We start from the raw sequence: 23,313 nt of genomic DNA, 5'->3' as shown, positions 1-23,313 counted from the left end.
TGTTTGTGTGTGCTGCAGAAGCAGGCTGATGGGCCGAGGCCAAGTAAAACTGCCTCCAGGTTCCTGCATGCAAGGGATGTCAGCCTGGATCATTTCACTCTTCCAGACCATTTTCCTCGAGCAACAAAAGCATCAAAAGTGAGGATGAAAATTCAAATGTATTGAAGCAAACTAGAATTTATTTAGCATTTATTACCCATTCTGTTGTTATACGTGGCTTCTTTTGTCTCATTTTTCTTCTAGTAAACATAGACCTTTTCCTTTTTCATTTTTTTAATAAAATATATAAAACATTGTGCATTGCTATCCATAGGAAAACCTCATTTTAACAACAAAAAAAGAATAAGGCACATTCCTGTGCAGCATCTTCAAATATATATATATATATATATATAATTCAAACAAAACAAACAAAAAGAAAAGCCTTTTCAACCTCTTTGAGGTTGTTAACATCTCACCAATCACTGACACATCTCCTATGTTACCTATGTTTCACTGCTGGAGGTGAGCTGGGTTGTGTTTGACAGGGGCCAGCGGGGAGAACAGACTCAACAAAAATAATAGGATTTTATCCCTGAGGTGTTGGTTAAAAAACAAAGTTCCCATTGAAAAGGAATATGAAAATACAGCCATAAATAACTGAATACACCGTGGCAAACATCCAAGCACCGAGATGATTCTGTGATGGAAGAACACTCCCCCCACCCCCCATTTCTTCACAAGTCATATTTGCCATTGGGTTTTAATCGGGTCCATCTCATGGCCTCTGAAGTCACAAGACAAGCAGTCAGGATGCAGCCCCTGCCCTCCCCAGTCATCCTTCCAGAGCTGTAGCTTTGGTCACAGTTCTCCCAAAGTCCGCAGGAAAAGGAAGCCCGACATCTCTAAATGAAAACCAAAACCAGGATGATTTCTCTCCCCAGCCACGTGGGCAGTGCTCGTACCGCGGGGTGCCAAGCCCCACACAGGAGGACTCTTAGCTGTCAGCTCTGTGCCAGCCACTCAGAAATGAAGATGGCAGCCAACTCTGACGTGACCAGAACGTCTCTATGAAGAGGGGTGGCAGTCATACGCCAGGGAAAAGGAGGCTGTGAAAGCTTTACCGCTGTCCATTGCACAGCTCCAGGTAGCACTCCTGGAGGGAAAAGAGGAGGCACCCGCACGGCATTCCTCAGCACCCTCCTGGAGGAGCCCCACGGCGCAGCGGGGCCGGCCGGCTTCCCAGCGCTCAGTAGTAGCGGTTGAGGCTCCTGGTGCCGGGGATGTCGGGCTGGCCGTTCATCCAGATCTCGCGGATGATGCGCTCCCGCTCCTCCAGCCGCTGCGCCCTCTCCAGCTCCTCCGCCGAAGTGAAGACGTTCATGTTCAAAGTCCTCTCGAAGCGGCGGTGCCTGCGGGCCGACACGTCCGACGTGCTGTCCGAGTCCGCATCGCTGTCGCTGCTGTCGCAGTCGCTCTCCCGGGGAGGTTTTTTGGTGGAGGAGCGCTTGCAGTCCGTGCGGCAGGACACCCTGAGCACCAGCGCCAGCAGGGTCAGCACGAGTCCAATGCACACTCCGGAGACAAAATACAGAGCGGCCCGCTCGGGGTTTTCTGAAAGGGGAAAGCAAACAGTGATTGAGAATGGATCTTGAACGAACAGACTTGCACAACTTGCTCCTCCGTGCAAACTCCAGCAATGGTCTCCACAGGGGCAGTTTCTAATGGCTCCGTTTGCTTCCAAGCCCTCCTTCGCCTCCTCTCCCCATGGATGCCAGGGAGGGGATTTTTCCCGGTGGATCTGCTGCCAAGGCACTGACCCGCATGCAGAATGCAGGTTAGCTGCAGTTGTGTCGGAGTTATCTGGAAGGATAAACTGAACTGAAACTGAACTGACAAATGAATTAGATGCTAATTCTGGTTGCTACAGGAATGGCACTGAGACCTGGGAGCGGTGCAACCAGAACTGAGTGCATCTTTCTGTCACAGCCATTATCACTGCACACGGAATAGAGTGTACTATAAAGCCTCACATTCTCTCTGTGCTGTGGCTCAGCTGAAATGTCAAGCCCTGCAGCGTGGAAAAATGTGTATTATTTATTCATAAGTTTCTTCTGCTTTTCCAAGGCAAACGTGCTGGCCTTCTGCCCAGACCACCAAACAGAATACCTGTGCTACAGAAGCACTGCGGGGTCTGTGCCCTGACACGATGAGTGAGCTGCATTTTGTAGTGGTACAACAAGACTCCAAAGGATCCACAACGCCTTTTCAACTAGGTTATCGTTTTACTTACTACAGGGTGGTGTTTTTTGGTCCAGGTCTGCTAAGAAGTGTAATTGTGATAATGTTGTTACTGCACTTGCCCTGGGCTAAACCACCTCACAGTACTGCACGTTTACAGACACCCTGAGCGGGTGAAGCTGAAGCACAGCCAGCTCTGTTCTGCTGTGTCAGTTGGAAGTCCTGAGGTCAAGGATGGAGTCAACTCCTCAGATGAGCCCTAATCCCCTGAACTCACTGATGAAGCTGTACCAGATCCCGACAGCTGAAAGGCTATTATTTGGTCCCTGGAAAAACTAGAAGGCTCAGCTCTACCTTCACCCCCCACGCTATGTTTTTAGATCACTCTCCAATGATTTCCTCCAAATAAAAGTTTACAGAAGAACTGAAAAACAGCAGGAGTGGCGAGCTGGACCAGCTGATGTCTGGAGGCCCCACACAACCTAAACTATTCTGTGTCCAGAACCCAGACACTGACTTGCGCATGGTGCAAGGCAATGCGTGGTTCAGTGCCCCAGGATGGTTCTTAGAACAGTTACATGAACAAGAAGCATTTCTGTTCTGTGCTTCTACCAAAAGGATCTCAAAAGTAAATGACAAGCCATGGAAGAGGAAGATGTCGTGACAGACTGAAATATGGCTAATATAACACGAGACCTGATGGAGTGGTTAATGGGGAAGACTTGCGGAAAAAAGAGGCTGAGGACAGACTGCACAAGAAGAGGGAGGAAAGAGCTACAAAAGATGCATTTAGCAATGCAGAAGTGGAAAAAACATGCAGCAGTAGTTGTAGAAGCAAAGGATGCCACAGCTGGAGACTTTAAGCTAAGGTATTTTGAGAAGGGTGAGTCAACAAAAAACAACAGAAGGCAAAAGAGAAAGAGGGTATGAGAACAAACATGGAGAATGTGCTGGTCGCTCTTGCAGCAATCTGACTGAATGAAACCCTGACCCCAGTGAAGTTAAGAATCCTGAACTCAAGGGCTGGAACATGGATAAAAACTGCAGCCCAGCTTAAGCAATAGCAAAGCGATCGTACTGCTACAGCACGAACAGTAAGGTGGTCTTAATTCCAGAGACATGGCAGCCCCAGGAAATGTGTCATCATCCCCCCTTACCTCCATCTGCAACACAGCTCATAACAGTAATTGCGAAGCTTCCCCTGCAAGGAGGCACAAGGAGGACTCCAAAGACACGCAGACAGGGATGGATAAATGAGCAGGACCGACCCGTCTGTCCCGGAAGGCAGGAGGTGCAGCCTGCCCCTGCTCTGGCTTTGGCTGACATGATGCCCAGCACTTTCCTGAGCGCCACATTCCTGCACACACATGGGCTTGATTTGCCTGCATTAGTTCCACCGTTCACTCTTTTTAAAGCAACTCGTAAAAAAACGTGGGTTCGAGCCTGAGACAGACACGTGTTATTTCTCTTCTCCCATTTTTGTCCATGTCCTGCTTTTCATTTCTCCTCCCTGCTCCTTTTCCATGCTACTGTATCCTGCTCATGTGCAAGCAGCACCTCTGTTGCTACTTAAGCAACCATTTTTCATCCCCTGCTCGTCCTTTTGTGTACAGCCCTCCATGCAGTGCGAAGGCTGTAATTGAATCTTTGGGCTTCGCTGGCATTTATGAGCTCCTCCAGCTACTCTGTCAACATCTGAGACACTGTCTGGACTTCCTCATGAGCTGTAACCCTCCATTCAACTGCAGCCTTGGCATTTATCAGGCGTACAATCCACTTGTGCAGCAACATCTCTCTTTCCACAGCAGAAAGAGCAACTTAAGCTAAAAAACAGGGACTCTGGTATTTTCTCAGTTGAAGCAGCCAAGTCGGCAACAGCCTCGATTTGGGGGCTGATCAGTCCTCCTCCTTTGCACGTCCTCCGTGCGAAGAACGGAAAGGGGCATCCTCTTCAGAAATGGATGCTCAGAACCTTCCAAAACTCGAGGGAGGCTCACATCCATCACGCCCCCAGTAACACATCTCAGAGTATTTCAAGAACTCTTTAGGAGTGCATAGATACCAGTAACAGGAGTTAACAGTACAGTTAATTCGATATGAATTCACATGCACGCGTGCCTCACCACCCCTCTAGCACAAGGATTTTGACCAGTGGAGCTCTTTCTCCCACTGCTGTGGATGACGGCGCAAGGCTGTTTTTCTCCCCCACTTCTGGCAGGACCCAGCTGCAGTCAGTCTCTTTAGATGGGGTTCCCTTCCCTCTCTGTGGTATTTCTCTTTCTGGACTGAATGCATTGATAAAAACGTCACCGACTCAGGCCTGAGTTCAATCACTGCAGACAAAAGATCTACGCTCTTTGTAAACTCTCGACACAAACCCCACTATTTTCTATTCACCCAAACTGCCCAGAAATTAGAAACACATTTTGTTTTGTTTTTCCAACCAAACCAGCAGCAATTATGGAGCCTGTTTCCTGAGGGCTAACAATCTGCTGGGAGCATCAGCCCAGACTGCCATTAATTCCCCAGGAAATGCCACAGGCCAAGGTTGTTACCGCTATTATAATAAATTGTTTCAATAATACAAAGCAATCCAGGCATTAACGCTGCTGGCTTCCTCTGATGGCTTCATACATTCGGAAACCTCGGCGGGGAGGGATATTTCAGAGCTCAGCGTTAAGCACAGTCACACAAACAGTAGGACTAACATCTCCTTGGGAATTTACGGTCAGCCCCAGAGGCTGCTGAAATCCCCTGCCCAAACAGAGGGAGCTCTCCAGGAGCCCCTGGTTAAGAAAGCTCAGGCCAAGCAGTCGAAAAGTTGGAATGATCCCCCCCGGGTTGTTTTTTGGAAGCTCCTTGTTAATAACTTGGCAGCAATGGTTTAGGGCTTATGGAAGAATAAAACAGGGATTTGTGGAGGTTCCCCTTTAACCGCTTTATCCTGGATACAAAATTGGAGTAAGTCCTCCATCCAAAGGAAGGCACTGGAAGTTTAGACATGCAATATTTACACAAACAGAAGGGACAGTTCTGGTCTTGCTGGAGGACTGTGACTGCAGAGGCAGGTCCAGCTGTCACTGAGAGGAGTGAAGTCTTCCCAGATACTCACACAGGTTTTGGATCAGGTCCGTGACAAATAACAGGACTGAGATTTACACACAGGGATTGCATCCATTTATAATCCCAACTCTGTCACAATAAATGGCTTTTAAATTAAGGGCATCCCTCAGCCTTTTGCAGGACCAACCTCTGCATAAGACTCATTTGTCTGACCAGCTGACAAATCCACTCTCACAGGTGCTACTGACTCTCTGTTTCTGAAGAAATGTTTTCGAGGCTCTGTTAGCTGGGTAACACTTAACTGGCTGTCATGCTCCTAAACACGGTGATGGCTGCAAACAGATTTGACAGCGAAAACCAGCTCTCCTGCAGAGGGGCTTTGCTTCCCGCTGTGCTGTGATTTTTCACCCCGTGGTTGTCAACAGGGACATTCCCAACACTTATATGGCAACTGCAACCAAACAATGGCAGAAATGAGCCCGGAGGCTTTTCCAATATTGGTGCTCGTCCCCTCCGTGTGCTGTAAGACTCTGCATGTGCCAACTGTGCAAATAACAGAGCCTGCAGCTCCTCACTGCAGCTTCCCAACCAATCCTGCCATTCTGTGCAGAAGAAGCAAACCCCAGCGTGGACGTGGAATTTAGGCATCTCCTCAGGCTAAGAAACATTCCACTGCCAGGAGGCAGGAAAAGTACAGAGCGGATCTTTCCAAGCATGCACTTGATCCATGCAACACCAAGCGCCCCTAAGATCCTTTTCCTGGACTGGGTCTGAGAGTGTACACCATCCTCTGCACCAAGCACAAAAAAACAGCTTGTATGTACCTTCCCTGTCTATCTGCAATTTGCCTTTACAAAGCCTTGTTTTGATCCAACCCAGCAGCACAAGTAAGTCCTGAAGGGCAGTTTCACAGACTCAGAATGGCACGGTTTCAGTTTCAGTTTGCAGAGTGCACCTGAGAGGGACATCTTTGTTGTGAATCACTTCTTGCATGATGTTTCCCCTTGGCACAGAAGCTGTGGTCAGGGGTGGTGGAAGATGTATGAACCAAAACCTCTCTGGCCACCCAGGCCCCTGCCTCTCCTAAGCCACTATAGTGACTCCTCTATGGGCATCAACAGCTGCTGTGATATAAGCCCCATTCAAGGCTGCAGACCTGGGCAAACACAAACATTTCCAAGTGTTCCACTGCCCGAAGTCTGCAACAAGAAGAGGGGTAGCTCTGCAGTGCCTCAGGTTTTATTCCAGTTATATTTCTGCCCTGTCACACATCATGTCTTTGAACTCATAACATCAAGCCTCCTCCCCATACTAACATATAGCAAAATAAACAATGCCAAGTCCATCCTCCTTCCTAAGAGCAAATGACAACATTACATGTAGCAAATAAAAAGAGTTTATGGCATCTGCTGTTTCAATCCGTAGGGCAGTCATCAATTACTCTGGTGATAAATACCAAACTGAACCTACATACCACTGAGATTAACATTCATCTAACAGTCATGGTTAAGTGCAGTGGAGAACACAAGGAGCTCGGGAACTCCTCACTGGAAGCCAAAGTGGTGAAGTCTGAGAACACAGGCATTCTTTCCCCTCATCAAAAATAGTTGTAGCTAAGAGAAGGGAGGAGTGTGATAGACAGAAGACACATTTAGTGTTTGCTTTTTCTAATCTGTCCTTAGGAAGTCCAAGCAATGAAAATACGTCCCACTCAGTTGTCTTTTGTGAAGAACGTCACTACTTGCATTTAGGCTGCCACCAACAGCCAATCTCAGTGAAACCATTCATTCAATACGTGGAAAAGCGGAACTTTGCATTCAATATTCACGGTACTTTTAGAAGGATCCTTCACTGAATGTGCAGAAAAACTGTTTTTAAGCTACTTAAAATGAAAAGCCCAAGGTAGTTACTTCCAATCCAAATACTTGTCTGTAGAAGCAGAGATTGTCCTAAAACATGCTGGGCCAGTGCCCCCTTTGTAGGGGTGGATCCTCCAGCTCTGCAGTCAGTTCCTACTTTTGACAAGATTGAAACTATTTGCTCTACGTTGTCTGGACTTTTTACTCTCAATGATATTGAGCCCAAGCACTGAACAGAGCACACAGTCTCTATTTCAAGAGTAACTTTTTAATGCAAATCTTAAAAGGAAGACTATTCCTCTGTGACTTGAAAGATACACGTGGGTGAAGGATAAACTGTGATCCAAGGAAATTTTGCTCTAAACTACATTTAAATATATAATTAAGCAGACTCGCAAGCTACTTCATCTTCACATTCCTACTGAAGATAAGCCAAATTCTCTTTAGCAGGTAATGATCTGAGTGCTGCTTATTTTCCAAATTACGGGACAACAAGCTTGCCTTCCTTATGTGCCAGGCTTTGATCTTCAGGAAAAACACAGCATTAGAAAGAAGACCACATTTAAAATCACACTGGATTTAACTTCAGATGAGTTAAACCCAGGGGAAAGCAGAGCACAATAAACCCTGCTGCGTGGTGTCTGCCAGAGCTGCCCTGGTCAGGCCTCTCAAGGCAGAATTTGCTGAGAGACAAATGAAAAACACCAGCAGTTCCAAGAAACAGATTTGGCTGTAAGTGACTGAGATGTCGGCTCCGTGGAGGGTCTACAGAGCCCGTGGGAGCACACAGCGGCAGCAGCCACCAGACCTACCTGTGATGAAGGCGTACGCTGCAAGGACGTTGCTGAGCAGTGCCATCTCTGTGCTGACGCCCACGGGCTCCATGCTGCTGCTGAACTCTGGCGGCTGTGTCTCATCCACAGGAAGCAGGAAGGGGATGTTGTCTAGAGGGTAGAAGGTGGCCGACCTCCCTTTCTTCTTCTCTGCTTTGAAACAGAAAGGGAGTGAGGAACCAGGCACGTGCACCAGCCCTGTCCTGCCCTACCTATCCTCATCTGCCTTCAGAAATCTGGTGCTGCTCAGCCCCATCCACCCACATTCGTTCCCCTTTTTGGGGCAACAAAACCTTCGCAGTTAACTTCAGCTGAGCCCATGCCCTGTCTGCATCCAAACAGCATCTTCTCTCCACCGTCTCCTGCTCTTTCATGTCACGGCGCAGACACACCCACCCATGTTTCAGCAAATACAGAATCGGGTTTCTTTCATCTTATGTACATCAACGGAGCCTTTATCAGCTAAGCTTGTTCTAAGTCTGCACATGGGCACGGAAAACACAGGCAGAGTTGGCAACCCTCTGCTGGAGTCGTGCTGCAGAGATCCGTTCACACCTGGCAAACAGACAACGCTTTCTCTCCAGGCTTTGCAGGGAAGGGTGAATCTGAGTTTATGACTGCCTTCAGAAGCTCACTTGCATTGTGTTCCACCCAGACATCATTTCCCCTTTGGGAAGGTGAGCAAGCATGAGTTAATGATTTGATTTTATTTGTAGAAGACCAGAGCTGAGGAGGCACATAATTCCAGGAGGCTCAAAGAGACCCTTTCAGACCTTATCAGCTCCTGGCCGAGTACTTCTTGCACCTTGATCTGCTGGCAGACACTCTCACTGGTCACAAAACACTAATTGTTTTCAACATATGAAAACCAGTGCACAGGATCCAGCTCCATCATCCATGTGACTGTTTAAGGGCAGCTGTTACGGCTTTTCAGGCTCCTTTTGGGTGTCTGGCTCCAAGCAGCGCACTGTAAAACCACCAGCTCACACCTGGCTTCCACTTATCTGCAAGTATTAAATTCAGGACTGTCAGGTCCAGCTCCTGCCATTCCTCCAGTGCCACGCAAAGGGCACAACCACAGACGGTCTGTGCTCAGCCTGTGTCCATTCCCTGCTAACCCAGCAAAGCCAGACAAGACACTCAGCCTCCGGCTGTGCGTGCTGGGAAGTGGCACAGCCCAGAGGAGCGGTAACAGAAGGAGGGCTGTCAGAGAGAACAGGTAATACGGGATGGAGGGGGCTGAGTGTGTGCAGCAATGCCAAGCCCTAATGTGCCTCAGAGGAGAAGCAGCAGAGATGGATGTCCAGGCGTTGCTGTAAGGGATCAGCCCTGAGGAACATGGGTGCAGTTCTATCTGCCACTGAAAGGCTGCGTGGCCTTGGAAAGATCACACCTAACAAGCTACAAAGGTGCTGCCTCAGAGGATGAGGAGACTGCCTCAGAGGATGGCTTTCGAACATGGGTTTCTGGATGCAAACAAGAGAAGGCTGAGTTTTTCTTTGCCACCAAGTACACTTCTTATTCCTTCAAGCTGAACCACTGCCCTCCCAGAGATGCCCTGGGTACTTCAAAGCATCTCATGTGGCACTGTGTATCTAAACCACGGCAAGGGAATCCCACTGTTAGTTGACAGATCTTAATGGAGTGACTCAGCTCTCCCCGCACAGCAGGAACTTAAAAGCGTGATGTATTTGTTCACGTGGACATGGAAGCCATGTCAGCGCCAGCAGGACATACACAGATGGCAGACGTGAGAAGGGATGTGGGGAGAATTCCCACTCTTTTAGAATAGCTTCTGCCACTACAAATGACACGTTTGTGTGACAGCAACAGGATCCTGCCCCTGGATGCATACACCAGCCAGGAAAGGCTCAGATGAACAAACTCCCGTGGGGATTTGCACATCCCTTGGAAAACAAGCTGTGCAAAATGGTGTCTTTCAGGAGAGAAAGGCACGATTTCTCTCCTGGGAGATGTAAAAAGATATATAAATTTTTTTTCTTCTGACTTGTCCCAAGATCAGATGCAATCAAACAAGTTTTTCAACGAACATTCATCTGCATACAATCTACTTCAGCAAAGAGCACCACAAAAACACACAACTAGTTTTGTCACCTACAGGACTGTAACAAGAACAGACAGGAGAGACAGAGAAAGGCTGGGGTTATGCAGGAGGGAAGAACAACCAACCATCATAAGGGCCACGTGTTGGTTTGCTATGCAGTTCCCTTGTCTGCCTTTTACTCCAGGATCTCCTTTCAGTACAACCCTTTTCTTCTTGCTAGTTCCAAGGACCTGCTTTGCCCTTTCAGTCCATCTACTGCTGGGTACCCCTTCATCACCTCCACCTTATCTTAGTTCTTCTGACTGACTCGGGCTGTTTTCCCTGCCACTTTACTCCAAATTTGAACAAAAGTACTTCAGCTGGCAGAAAATGTGCCCGGTAACATAGGAGGAATTATTCAAGATATTGGGCTGACTTCAGCAAACAGTTTTAGTACAAGAAATAAAACAGGAAGGGAGATTACAGAAACGTCCAAATATTTCCTTTTGTGATTTCTGAAACAATATTTCAGCCGTTAATTTTAACCTGACATCTTTGTTTGAAAAGCACTGCAATTCCTTCAATGAATGAACAAACGATGTGAAAACTAAATAAAAAAGGTGTCATTTGTCGGAGTGAAACGTTTCCAGGAATGAAAGTGAGCTCTGCGTTTTTCTTCTTGTTTAAAAGACCCACCAAGATCACAGATTTTATTTCAGGCTAATCCAAGGTTTGTCTTCTTGGCAATCCTTTTTGCAGTAAGGTCTCCAAAGTGATACTGCTGGCATACAACTGCCTGCAGGTTGGTTACCCAGGCTGTGAGCTAACGCTGCCTACAGCACAGACAGACACAGGCAGCTCTGTGCACAGCCACCCCCACGCTGCAGTGCAGGGTAGGAAATTCCAGCAGTCATGTCATCACCACCCCCACTGTGTTGGGAAACACGAGGCAAAAACATTGCGCAGCCCACTAGGTGCTCACTTGCCATATTCCTTTATTCATAACCAATCCCTTCCTTCTACTCACCTACACCTTGATAACAAAGACCTGACTTCACGCATCTCTCTCCACTTTGCGCCTTTATGAAAATGGCATCACATTTCAAAGCCCAGCTGGAAACTCCTCTGTCCCCAGCAAAGCAACCTCCTGCTGGGTTCGCCCTGCTTTTCATTTGGGACTGTATAAGACGGGTCTTCAAAGTACCTCTGTGACGAGTTCTGACACGCATGGCCACGACTGCTATCTCAAGAAATTTGGTGTGAGTTTAGCAGTTCACTTGAGTCAGTCAGTGCTAATGCCTCAAAACCTCCCGTTCTGACCGTGATGTGGATGGGTACAGAACAGAAACCAGGTACAAGTTTCCATAAGAAGAAGGGAAGTGTTACCACCCCACAGTAAGGTGTGAGCCAGCATTACAATAGTCATAGTTACCTGGGAGGGCACGTCCTACACTGGGGAGAGAGACATCAGAAAGGAAGACGCTGTCTCCTGTAACACTGGGATCAAACACCCTTGGTCGCAGTGGAAGACGTGGCTTCTGAAATCCTTGGTAACTGATTGGTCTTGGCTGGGTTTCATGCAGAAGCTTCCTGGGAACTGAAGGAGCAAGAAGAGCACAACTGTTAGAGGTACTTCAGCTGAGCAGAATGAGAATTATCGCATTACGCCGTGGGTTCAGCTGATACTGAACTACATCATGTGCAGAACAAACAGGCACTCATTTACCACTATGATGAATGCACTCCAACAGCCAGCACGGAGGCACGCAAGGAGAAAAGGCTAGAAACAATGAAGCACTCAAGATATCGTTTACTTATAATTAAGCTTTGAGACTAGACTGAGGGTCAGATTCAAACAGCTTACTTAGACATCCATCCAAGGCAATGAAATGACTGATAAGTTGGCCTTTGGTTCCAGCCCTGAGCTCCAGAGATCTCCAGCTGGACAGCTGGTCCTGTCATGGTGGCAGGCTCGGCAGGAAGCCCCCAGCAAAGGAGACCGTCAGTTATGCTTTAATCCTTGTCTCCCTCTAGCCATTATGTTGCTGGCTTGAGACCGCACAGCAGGTATTTCTGGATACCCAAAACCCACCTCTGGACAATGCTGTCCACCAAAACAAAACAAAGCAAAACAACAAAAAAGCTTCAATTATCCACCACAGAATAAGAAGTCCTACCTAAAAGAAACTCTTTCCACACCATGAGGCCTAAAATACTCCCCTCGTTGGGCTTCAAGGTTCAGCCATGCTGAGAAAGACCCCTTCTGTGTTCCTGCCATCCTGAGAAAGATGGTGCGGGCTTGGCTAGTACCTTATTTCATCCTCAGTGTAACAGGTGAGAAAGGTTAACGTGCCTGTCAGAGCTGTGTCTGTGCATCGCTGGTCCCTCTGGAACAATGTATGCCTTAGGAAGAAAACTACTTTCCCTCCTTGATGTTGCGAGGCCAGCTCTCTTTGGCTGTACCTCAAAGCAGAGCAATCAAAGCCAGTGCAGCTCCTTTAGAGTACACCCACTGAAGGTGAATCCACACAGTAAATTCACTGATTTGCCCTGCAGGGACACAGCAGCGTATCATTTATGGAGCTGAACCAGTTCTGTGCCTCAGCCATGGCCAACACCTGAGGCTATTTCAGAGCAAAGTGCCTTTCTATACAGAGAGAAAAAAAGCAACAAACAATGCTTTATAGGCTGTTCAGCTCAGAAATTAGAGGAACAGCATGCTGAAGGACCAAGAAATGGAAATTTACAGAGGAGAAATATGTTTTCCCCTCTGGTGACTGTACCCTAATACGCACATCAAAGCACCACTTTGCTCCTGCAGACAGCCAGCACTTTACTGTGTTAAAGATACAGACTACAGAGAGCTGACACAAGATGGTTAGACCCACAGAAATCCAGGAGAGGACTGCTGTGATCTTCAGCCCTCCCTCCAAGTCCGATGGTCACAGCTTCTATCGCCCCAAGTTGGCCGCCACCTCCCATGCCTCAGTTTCCCCACTGCTCCATTGCAGACTGTGCTATCTCTCATCGTTGCTCTTTGCAGAGGCGTGAAGAAGAGTAATTAAAAAACCAAAGCACTTTGAGATCCTTGGCACAAGCTGGAGGGAAGACTTGGAAAGCGTGCAGCCCTGGAAGAGAAAGGAAATTCCTGACTGCCCCTTGCAGCTCATCAGCTGCCAAGCCGGAGTGTGAGATTTAATCACAGCCAGTAAATCTGCCTGCATAAGTACAAATGTTCCTGGTGGGGGAAGCAATCCAACTGCCTTGTTTACACCGTGTTTTACTTTCTGTCTTTGCTGAGGCAAAGAGAATTGTAACTATATTTGCAGACTGACCTCCTGTATCGGGCTGCCCAGATATCAATGCTGAAGTTCTCGCATTATCAGAGGAGTCGTAGCAGGTCAGGAAACAGACATGAAAATCTACAGCTTCTGAACAGCAAAAACCTGGCACAGCAATTTGTAGTGAAATCTGAATTGGCAGCTGTCCTCTGATGGGAAGGCAGCAAAGGATGCATATCCTCTGTTAGGAACTCAAACTGTGCCAGTGCCTCATCACCCCTATTTTTTTTCCTTATATCTAACCTAAATCTCCCCTCTTTAATCTTGAAGCCATTTCCCCTTGTTCTGTCACCACAGACCCTGCTGAAGAGCCTGTCCCCTTCTTTCCTGTAGCTCCCCTTTAGATACTGACAGGCCGCTCTCAGCTCACCTCGCCGCCTTCTCTTCTCCATCTGCACAGCCCAGCTCTCAGCCTGTCCTCACAGGAGAGCTGTTCCATTACTTTGGATCATTTCTGTGCCCCCCCCTGGATGCACCACAACAGCTCCATGTCTCTCCTGCTCTGAGGACTCCACATCTGGAAGCAGTGCTCCAGGTGAGGCCTCACCAGCATTCGGTAGAGGCAGATCTCCTCCCTCACCCTACTGGCCACACTGCTCTGGATGCAACCCAGGCTTTCTGGGCTGCAAGGGCACCTTGCTGGCTCATGTCCAGCTTGCCACCCACCAGCACCCTCATGTGTTTTTTCAGCTGGGCTGCACTCAATCCTTTCATTCCCCAGCTTGTATTGGTAGCGGATGTTGTTGGATCTCCATGTGCAGACTTTGCACGTGGATTTGCTGGACCTCATGAGGTTCACCTGGGCTCACTCCTCAAGTCAGTCTAGGTCCCTCTGAATGGCATCCCATCCCTCTGGTGTGCTAACTGCACAAGGCTTAGGATCCTTCAGATACTGCTGCGTCTCAGGCTGAGGGCCTGAAAGGCATCTGGAGAACAAATCAATACGGCCTTAAATACTTTTCATCCAAACCACAACCAGAAAACCTGCCGATACATGTCTGAAGAAGAACATGAAGCAAAAGGAACACAGAAATGCAGTTTCAGTAGATTTGGGCTACTCTTTCATATTTCAGATTGGCTCTTCTTTACGAAGACCTCCTTTCACCTCCCAGTCTTCATGGTCAGCTCTGGCACAGAACATAGGCTGGGTGGAGCTGCACCTTTCTTTGAACAGGCGATGCTACCCTTCGGCAGTCAAAGAAATGGACAAAAAAGGCCTTTTCCTAAGCACATCTAAGGAACTGAGCTTTCCCTCCCACCCTGGCACCTGCGATAATGCCATTATGAATGCCACCTGTGGTACCAGGAGTCGTGGTAGAACAAAGCATCACTAAATCACAGCAGCTGGTCAGCAGCATCCCAGGGAAGGATGGAGAAGGAGAAATAATCGGAGGGAAGTATTCACAAAGATGGATTATCATTAAGGCACCTTAGGGTGCTGTTATCCCCCTGGGATGGCTAAGGAGGTCAGGTATAGAAAGACTAATGCCCGACAGGCTTTTGGTGCCTAAAGATAAAAGTGGCTGTGTAAAGAGATTCCCAGGAGCAGGCAGATATTTAACCTTTGTGATTAGCTTTGGTACTTGTAAAAATCCTAACCCAGCTCCTGCCTTCATCTCAGCAACTGCCTTTAAAAATCTGGAAGCAATTTAGTGAAAAGCAGGAGGAACCTGCAACGTTTTCATCTGTAACGACCGCTTTCCTTTGTGGGCTCCATCAACATCTTGAGGACATTTCACCAGGACAGACCTACCTTTGCAAAGAGTAAATGGCGTGATGGCACATAGTGGCTCTGTTCTTATTCTAGTTTATACAACGCTAAAGCCATATACAGCTCAGATGGATTGATTAAGAAAGTAAAATGGAAAGGCTTTTCCAAGTGCAAAGCACCTCACAATTTCCAACTAGCTTCTATGCAGCAGCCAACTCCACAAGAAAGATTAAACATCTGGTTCCTTCAAAATACCCTCCTTAAATCCTCCAGAGAGCAGCACATCTGACACAAAGCCTGGCATGAGCTGAAGCAAGGTGTCAAAAAATGTTATTTATGATTAAACCCACCAGAAAAGTACCACAGATTCTAGTCTCCTCTCAGTGTTAAGCACAGAAATCCTGGCAGGGAAGGGCTGGCACTTGGCCTGCTGCATGCAATCCAGCAGAGAACTTAACACAGTTCAGTCAGCAGAACAAGCGATATACACAGACAAAAGGGAAAGAAATAGGGTCATCAATCACAACGCTAACAGGTCTGATAGTCAGGAGCCCTGCACCTTAAAAAGTAGATGGGAACTGAGTTGGGATGAGTTGAAAGAGGCAGTACTTGGAGAACCTCTGGGACCTTTGTTCTCTCAGAGGGTAGCAGTCAGCACTGAGATGTGGGCATTCAATCAAATGATTACATTCTCAGGTAATGTGGGCAGCTGATAAGGGTTTAAAATCTTTCTGTAATCTCTCTGCTCTAAAAGCAGAGCCAGCTCCTTGCTCGCATTTCTCTCACTGGAAGACTGCTCATCTCTCTGAATCCGCATCGTGCTACCAATAATTTATTACGTTTCCCAATCCAAGACCTGTATTATTCACTGAATTCAATGAATTAATGGTACCAACCCCACAACACATCCACACCAGCGCTGTGTGCCACCTTCCTCCTTGCACAAACAGAGGCAAATGAAAATGAAAGCCACAGTGTGCTCTGTGGCAGAGCACGCCTATCAGCCCTGAGTACCAGCAACTGGCAGGACCGTGTGATGCTGCTAACAGCATCCTCATTTGTAGGTGCTAGAGACTCATTCTGCTGGGATTTTCACACAAGCACTCCCTTACGTGGCCAGAAGACAGACGGGTGACTAAAAGTTACTGTGCCTACAAGCAGCAAAACTCCAAGTTACTGTGCTAAGAGATGGAAAAGGCCAGCCAACACCTCGCCTCTTTCTTCATCAAGATCCTTTGCTGCATCTTCTGCTGTGCTGATCCGTCTGGTTTTAAATGCTCCAGTTCTGCAGGTTCAGCTACTTGCCACATCAGATTGCTTTCCATCATGGCTCTTTCTCGGGATCTCTATTCCAAAATGCTGTCGAGTGTTTCAATTTAAGTGCATCTATTATTCCACTAAACAAAACGTTTGACTGCTATAACCCCCGAATTATACAGATGGGAAACTGGCTCAGGGACTGAGTTTTGAAAGTAAGTGTTCAAATATCAAAGTGATTTGCCCAATCTCACGGAGGGGATCTCTGCCAAAGAAAGGAAAATTTGGTCTCACTGCAGTTCAGCCCCACACTCAAACCACCCCTTCTCTGCTAATTCCATCCTCTCGTATTTCCTGATGCTTCCACGGTCCCAAACACGTTTAAAGACATCCGCTCCCAGGACTCGATTACTGTCTGACCTCCATCATCACTGCACACACATATCAGAGGAGAAGAGATCCACGAAAGCTCATTCTTAAAAACATTCAGATGGGTTCTGTCAGTCTCTACTCCTCTGCCATGTATTCATTTGTGCATTTGCAGCCCATAAGCTCAGTACAACTGAGGCAGATTTGCAGGACCTTCAGTAAATCCTGCCGTGAATGACTGAAACAGAACGCAGTTTGAATAAAGCATGATCTCTTCACTGATGAAATTACAACCAAGCCTTTCATCGCGGCAGGTTGGGGCCAGAAACTGTTAATGCTCAACATGTTTTTAATTAAAAATAATAAAAACACCCAACTGTGAGTAAACACCCCACAGAAACTAATGCACTTTTTTTAAAGGTGGCAGCTCTGAAGCACTGTTGTTTGAGACTTGAATATGCATGGCATGCAGATATGGAATCATTCATGCTTGTGAACTGTTAAAAGAAAGCAATTTCTTAGCACACATGTAAGGTACATGTGTGGTACACAGCTCCCTTAGACTGCAAAGCTGGAAGAATTTCAAGTGCTCTAAAACACAAATTCATCACATGATCCATCAATAGTATTAACTAAAATACTGGGTTGTGAGGGCATCAGACCACCAAAAAGAACAAGAAAAATCACATATGTAAGAAAACCAAAGATAAATGCAACATCCAAGAGGAAGGAGGAGTTACTCAGCCTACTGCAGGCACGTTCTCTGAGCGTGGAGGTTCCAAACCACCGATAAAGGGGAAATGACTCATGCCAATTACAGCAAGTCCCCTTCCAGGCATCAAGTGAGTGGAAATCAAGTGAGATTCTCTGGGAAAACAGCCCTGCCATAAGCAAAGCCACCTACACCCAAAGCCTGCGCTGGGGCCCTCCTGCCCTCCCCCTCCCTGCAGACACTGCCCAAAGCAGAAATTCAACCGTCTGGGGCTGGAAATGGAGCAAGCTGGGATGCCTGGCACAACCCAGACCAACTTTCAGAGAGCTCTGGCCAAGGCTATTGAGGCTTATCAGATGTTTCTCCCTTTGCTGCATCTACTACAGAAATGCTGTGCAATAAGGATATAGACAGAAACAAAGATCTTGCTTTCTTTCCGCAGAAGAGATGCTCGTCCTTTTCTCGCACAGCTGTAATCAGAAGTAACTTTAGAACTCAAACATTTCTGGTCCGGAAACAAAGACCACACAACAAAAACTCACTCAGCCTCATCACTTCTCCCCGTGGACTCCTGGAGGTGCGTGTGCCTGTGACATACAAGGTTTTAGGAGATGAAGGTAAACAAGGGGCACCTCTGACTGAGACCCTCCATAGGGCAAACAGGCACTGCTACCTCTCAGCCTCTCCTTCCCCCTCCTGCCCTGGACTGCAGGAGTTCACCTCCTCTGGGCACTCAACAATTGTGTGCCCTATGGAAGTCATCCTTAAACAACCTAAATTCCTAAGCTCCCTGTATAGCCACAACTATAAAAGGTGGGTGCCTTGAAATCCCCCAGGGGAGATTCTGTCTACTTAAATTTAGGAGCCTAATTAGGTACAGTTAATGACTCGCAATGTTACCTGTGGATTTATTCTCCTGTGTATATCTGAGTTAAAATCTTACAAACTGTTGAACATCTTTTGCTCAGATATTTTCTTCTATCCTGAACTTTTCACATCAGGATTTGAAGCTACAAACACCTCAATCTCCAGCCAATGATGTACTCGATCTATCCACAGGCAGCTTTCCTTCTGCTTTCATAGTCATGAAAGTGAGTTGTTGTTCTTTCATCGTCCCACATGTAACAACAGAATCTGAAGCACCTATTTCCAGCACCTCACAAATCTCCTGCTTGATGTGGCTTTTTGTCTCCAAGGGGCGCAGTGGAAAGCATCACACACAGCAGTCTGCTCCCTGAAAGCTCCATTTGGAGAGAAAAATGGACCAAAAGGAAGAAAGCCCTGTAAGATACCTGCAGATATGAAGAGTTATGTTCATCTGGTAGTTCTCTGCTTGGTGCTGGAGTCAGTAGAGTTCTACACTTTCACTAGGTTACACGTCTTCAGCAGGATGTGCCTCACGCCGAACCTTGTCCAAATTTCACCATACTTGGCTACATCCCTCATGGTGCATTCTGTCAGCTGTAGGACCTCTCTGATAGTCCAGCTGTATCTAATCTCCACCAGACCCTAAGGAGACCACGACTGCAACTTTATACTGAGCAGATGTAAGACAATTTAGGGAACTGAGGTGGGTATGGATCAAACTGTTATCATCACCTCCAGCAGCTACTTTTAGAAGCTTGGGTAGCTACAATCAGCACTTATTACAAGGGTAGACAGTGACAGGACAAGGGGAAATGGTTTGAAGTTGAAGGAGGGAAGACTGAGGTTGGATGTCAGGGGAAGTTCTTTACTGTGAGAGCTGAGGTGCTGCAACAGCTGCCCAGAGAGGCTGTGCCTAAGCTGGAAACCTTGCAGAAGGAAAGCTTATAAGAGAACTGGAGTAAGAATTAAAAGTGAAATAAATGACATAAAGCGTCTACAGTGCTAAATGCCCCTCAGTCATATACAGATGAATGCAAATTAGTATTTACTGAGCCAAAATACAGTTTAAGATATCTGCCTGATGCAGCTTCTGTTGTACAGACTTGGCTTATACGAGAAGCCGGACTACACAAACAAATTCAAAATCCAAGGATCTGTGAGCAAAGTGGCAGAAGTGCTTTTTAATCCAAATCCTCTACTTTGTACAGTCGTAACTTGTGAGATCTCTTCCTTTGGGAATGACATTTCCTAATCCCAGAGGAAATTTTGAGGATAAACCCTATAGATGCTTTTCAATTATGAGAGAATTAAACCTCCCATTTCTTTAAACAAGTACATTTAAGCAGCAGAACTCCCTAATGCGCAGCACTGGCCTTAAGTTATCTGGTTTTTAGACTGCGGAAAGTTCTTTTTGTGTTACTTTTAATGATTATTTTTCTGTGGTAGGAAAACACACAGCACGCATCCTCTCACATCCATGCACATCCTGAGGGAGCAGTAAGGACAGCGTGCTCAAGCGTTGCTACAACTGCTACTGCAAGTAACTGCCAGCTTTCTGAACAGCAAATTACAGCCACTTTCTTGCCAACCCATAAAAGCAGACCCACACCGTGGAACACAACGCCAGAGCTTTGTTTTGGCACAGTGATGTTACTGAGCACTCACCCCCCGCTCTGACACAACCAGCCCTACAGTCACTCCCACCAAGAGCAATCCGTGAGCAACAAAAACCTGGGGGAACGTGCAGTGCTGCTTGTGGCAGCTTTCCAGCACTTCATAATGGTTTTTTGTAAGCAAACACAAGGTTTCAAAAGCTAAATGTTTGTTTCTATTAGGCGTCATGAGATGTTCAGCGAGGAAGGTATTTGAGAGCCCCAGCCTGCTCTTTTCCACCTCCATACTCAGGCGCTTAAGATTAATTTATATGGAAATCCCTTTCTCAAACCATACCTGGATCCACACCACCTGCAGACACCTTACTGGAGTGAGATGGGTGGGAGTTAATCTTTCCATCAGCTATACAGGTGGGCTGACTGGTGTCCCAGTTTAACCATTTCAGTTAAACGTCTGCATTAGTGTGACTGAGGGCTTTGCAAGAGCTGCAAGTACACAAGTTATATGCATTCATATACATATGGGTGTATAAATGGGGAAAGGGCTTCTCTCATTTATTCCAGTGTTAACAGAGCTAAACAATGCTCAGCTGAGTCCTGCACACCAATGAACGGAGAAAGTATTCCAGGAGAAACTGGGGCTCCCTTGAGACCTCTCTAGGAGATCAGCAGGTCTGGCACATCCCAGCTATCTGCAATACTTTTTCAATGGGAAATCTTCATCGTGTTGCCATCCCAGCTAAACCTCACGGTGGTCATTCTGAGAAGGTCAGCAGGACTTCTTCCTTTTTCATGGTCCTTGCCGAGCACAGTCCAGTTTAGGTCTGTCTGGGTAGCAAGGTCTGTTAATTCCATCTCTCCTACTTCACCTTCTAAATGACCGAATAAAAAGAGTACGTGGAGATGCATCTTTGCACTCCCTAGGAAGTACAGCTAACAGCTAACTCACAGCAAAGGCACTGTGAGGCCTCCAGTGCTCTCATTCCATGATGTATCACCTCTATTTTTAGGTTTCCTTCAGGGGACTCTTAAAACTTTTTTTCAGACTTTAACACACGCCTTCATTGCCACCAACCTGAACTCAAAGCAGATCCTTTATCTGGCACTCGCTCAGTTTAAGTTGCTGCTTCTTTCAAGTGGAAATTAATGCTCCGTATCACACAGTGCGTTTGTTCCCTCTACTGAATATCCCACTGACTCTGATATTTTAGCATCAGATGAAAGGATTAATCCAACACAAAGAGCCAGTTAACATCTTTTCAACAAGTAAACCTTTAACAAGCACATTTCTAAGAGGCCATATAGACAGGGATGGTTTATGGGATCCTGTAAGCATTAAGGAAGCTCACACAGTCCCACTCAAGTATTTCTGTCCCATGCTGGGATGACCACAGTTTACACCAACATGGAGACTGCTCCTCTCTGTCATGACACACACTGCGGGACTTTCCCGGCTCACAAATAGAAGTGGCAGGTTCTCCAAGGGAAAAAGTTATCCTTATTAATTCAACTGCTTAGGATACAATCTACCTCACAACCTGCTCAGTTTATAGCAACAAGCTGTTACTAATTGCAGTTCCAATAACCATCCGCATTACTTCAAATCTGAAGTATTCCACCTTGGTTACCTTAACCCTGATAACTGCTTGGGATCCTAACAGTCAGAGGAGAAAAATACCTGTTAACTTGTCGACTGCCAGATACAGACTGCTGATAGGAGATAAATCTGATATTGAAGTATTAAAGCTGACCTCAGCTTGGCAGGAGAGGGCTGTGACTCATGCCCATGACTGCTAGGCACTGCAAGAGAGCAAAAAGTAATTGAGCAGAGATCAAAGCGTTAACTCTTTGACTGCAAGAAGGCAGAATGCTCATCTCTGGCTCACTCTCATGTAAACCTCCTTTCCAGTTTCCTCCCAGTTCAGCAAGAACTTCAGCAAGTCCAACATAGAAACCTGTTCCATTGCCACCCAACTAAAACTGCTACTGTGCTTTGCTGATCTTCAGAAAGCAGAAAGGATTCTTATCCCTCAAAGAGGGCCTGATGTCGTGAGGGTTTGCACTGTTTACCTTCCTCTGAAATTCCAGACGCAAAGTATACAACATCCACAGCTATCTGCAGGCTAAAACACCTGGCAAACAGAAAGAAGGAAGCCAGGATCTTGAGATGCATCCCAGCGTAGGAGAGATGAGCCCAGCCTTGCTGGCAGGCCCTGACCTTCGTGCAGAGGTACCCAAAGTGATGAGGAAACACAGGAAGGGAAATGCGTGTGGCCCTTCCAGCATTCCAATTAATCCTACCACAATTTTCTGATAGATAAAATCAAGATTGGCTGATCTTTGGAACCATCAAACAGACACAGAAGAGTATTAGCCTCCACATTAGTATGTCCTGGGAGAAATAAACTGTGGTTACAGGAGTACTAGGAAATTAAACATGTCATTAACCAGGCACCGTCTGACAACTTCTGTGGAATTCAGCTCTCTTAGCACTCAAAATAATGGCTCCATCACCATGCCCACTGGATACAGCATACGGCCAAGTTCAGCTCCAAGCTGTGTCAGGAATGGCAATACCAAATACTGCACCTGCAGCTTCGCAAGGTGGTGGATCGAATTCCAGCTGCAGGAATTCAATTCCTGGGCTTTGGCACTGTTTTTATGTGGCTCACCAGTACAGACATACCCCAGTAAGCCCAGAGGTCAAATGCAGAAAGCTAAGCAGCTGGGTTGGCTTCTGAGGTCAGGGCTGTTCCTTGGGACTCAAAGCACCAGGGACACAGAATCACAGCTCCATAGCAATATAAAGGACATTATGCTGCTGACCTGGAGATGTGTCAGGCCAAGAAAGATCTGCTCTCTATCCCTAGAGTCAGCTCTTTGAAGGGGTAGATAAAACCATTTCCCCTTGTCCTGCTGTTAAGTTGAAGGAGGGCAGGTTGAGGTTGGATGTCAGGGGAAGTTCTTTCCTGTGAGAGTGGTGAGGTGCTGAACAGCTGCCCAGAGAGGCTGTGGATGCCCCGTCCATCCCTGCAGGTGTTCAAGGCCAGGTTGGATGGGGCCCTGGGCAGCCTGGGCTGGTATTCAGTGTGGAGATTGGTGGCCCTGCCTGTGGTGGGGGGTTGGAGCTTCGTGATCCTTGAGGTCCCTTCCAGCCCAACCAAGCTGTGACTGCAATTGCAAAACCAGGGACAGCCCTGAAGGACAGCACTCAGTCTCAAAGCCGTGACACGTATTCAGCTATGCACCATTTGAATGGACAGCCCTTCAGAAATACTACATAGCAAAATACTCCGTGGGTAAAAAAGACAGTTAAAATATTGGAAAATATTTGCTTAGCTGTCCCTGCACACGAGTTACAGCCGTGCCAGCAACACTAAACCTCACTTACACAGAGGTACCCTCTGACAGACCATCCGCGATG

At 47.0% G+C, this 23,313-nt stretch overlaps 1 protein-coding gene across 1 annotated transcript in view; it reads right to left on the bottom strand.

Annotated features, from left to right (window-relative positions):
• Window positions 1-461: 461 nt before the first annotated feature.
• The window catches only part of LOC140250245 (protein eva-1 homolog C-like), a 158,102-nt gene continuing 135,250 nt past the window's right edge, over window positions 462-23,313 (bottom strand). Inside the window, exons 6-8 of the mRNA XM_072332827.1 lie at window positions 11,452-11,616; window positions 7,955-8,128; window positions 462-1,593 (exon numbers count right to left, since the gene is read on the bottom strand). Coding sequence (XP_072188928.1) covers window positions 1,229-1,593; window positions 7,955-8,128; window positions 11,452-11,616 — 704 coding nt within the window. The 3' untranslated portion in view covers window positions 462-1,228. The remainder of the gene's footprint in view (window positions 1,594-7,954; window positions 8,129-11,451; window positions 11,617-23,313) is intronic.

This window comes from Excalfactoria chinensis, chromosome 3 (genome assembly GCF_039878825.1).
Source record: "Excalfactoria chinensis isolate bCotChi1 chromosome 3, bCotChi1.hap2, whole genome shotgun sequence".
Taxonomy (NCBI): Eukaryota; Metazoa; Chordata; class Aves; order Galliformes; family Phasianidae; genus Excalfactoria; species Excalfactoria chinensis.
The sequence above is the reverse complement of the archived record's forward strand: the minus strand, read 5'-3'. Positions and strand labels throughout refer to the sequence as shown.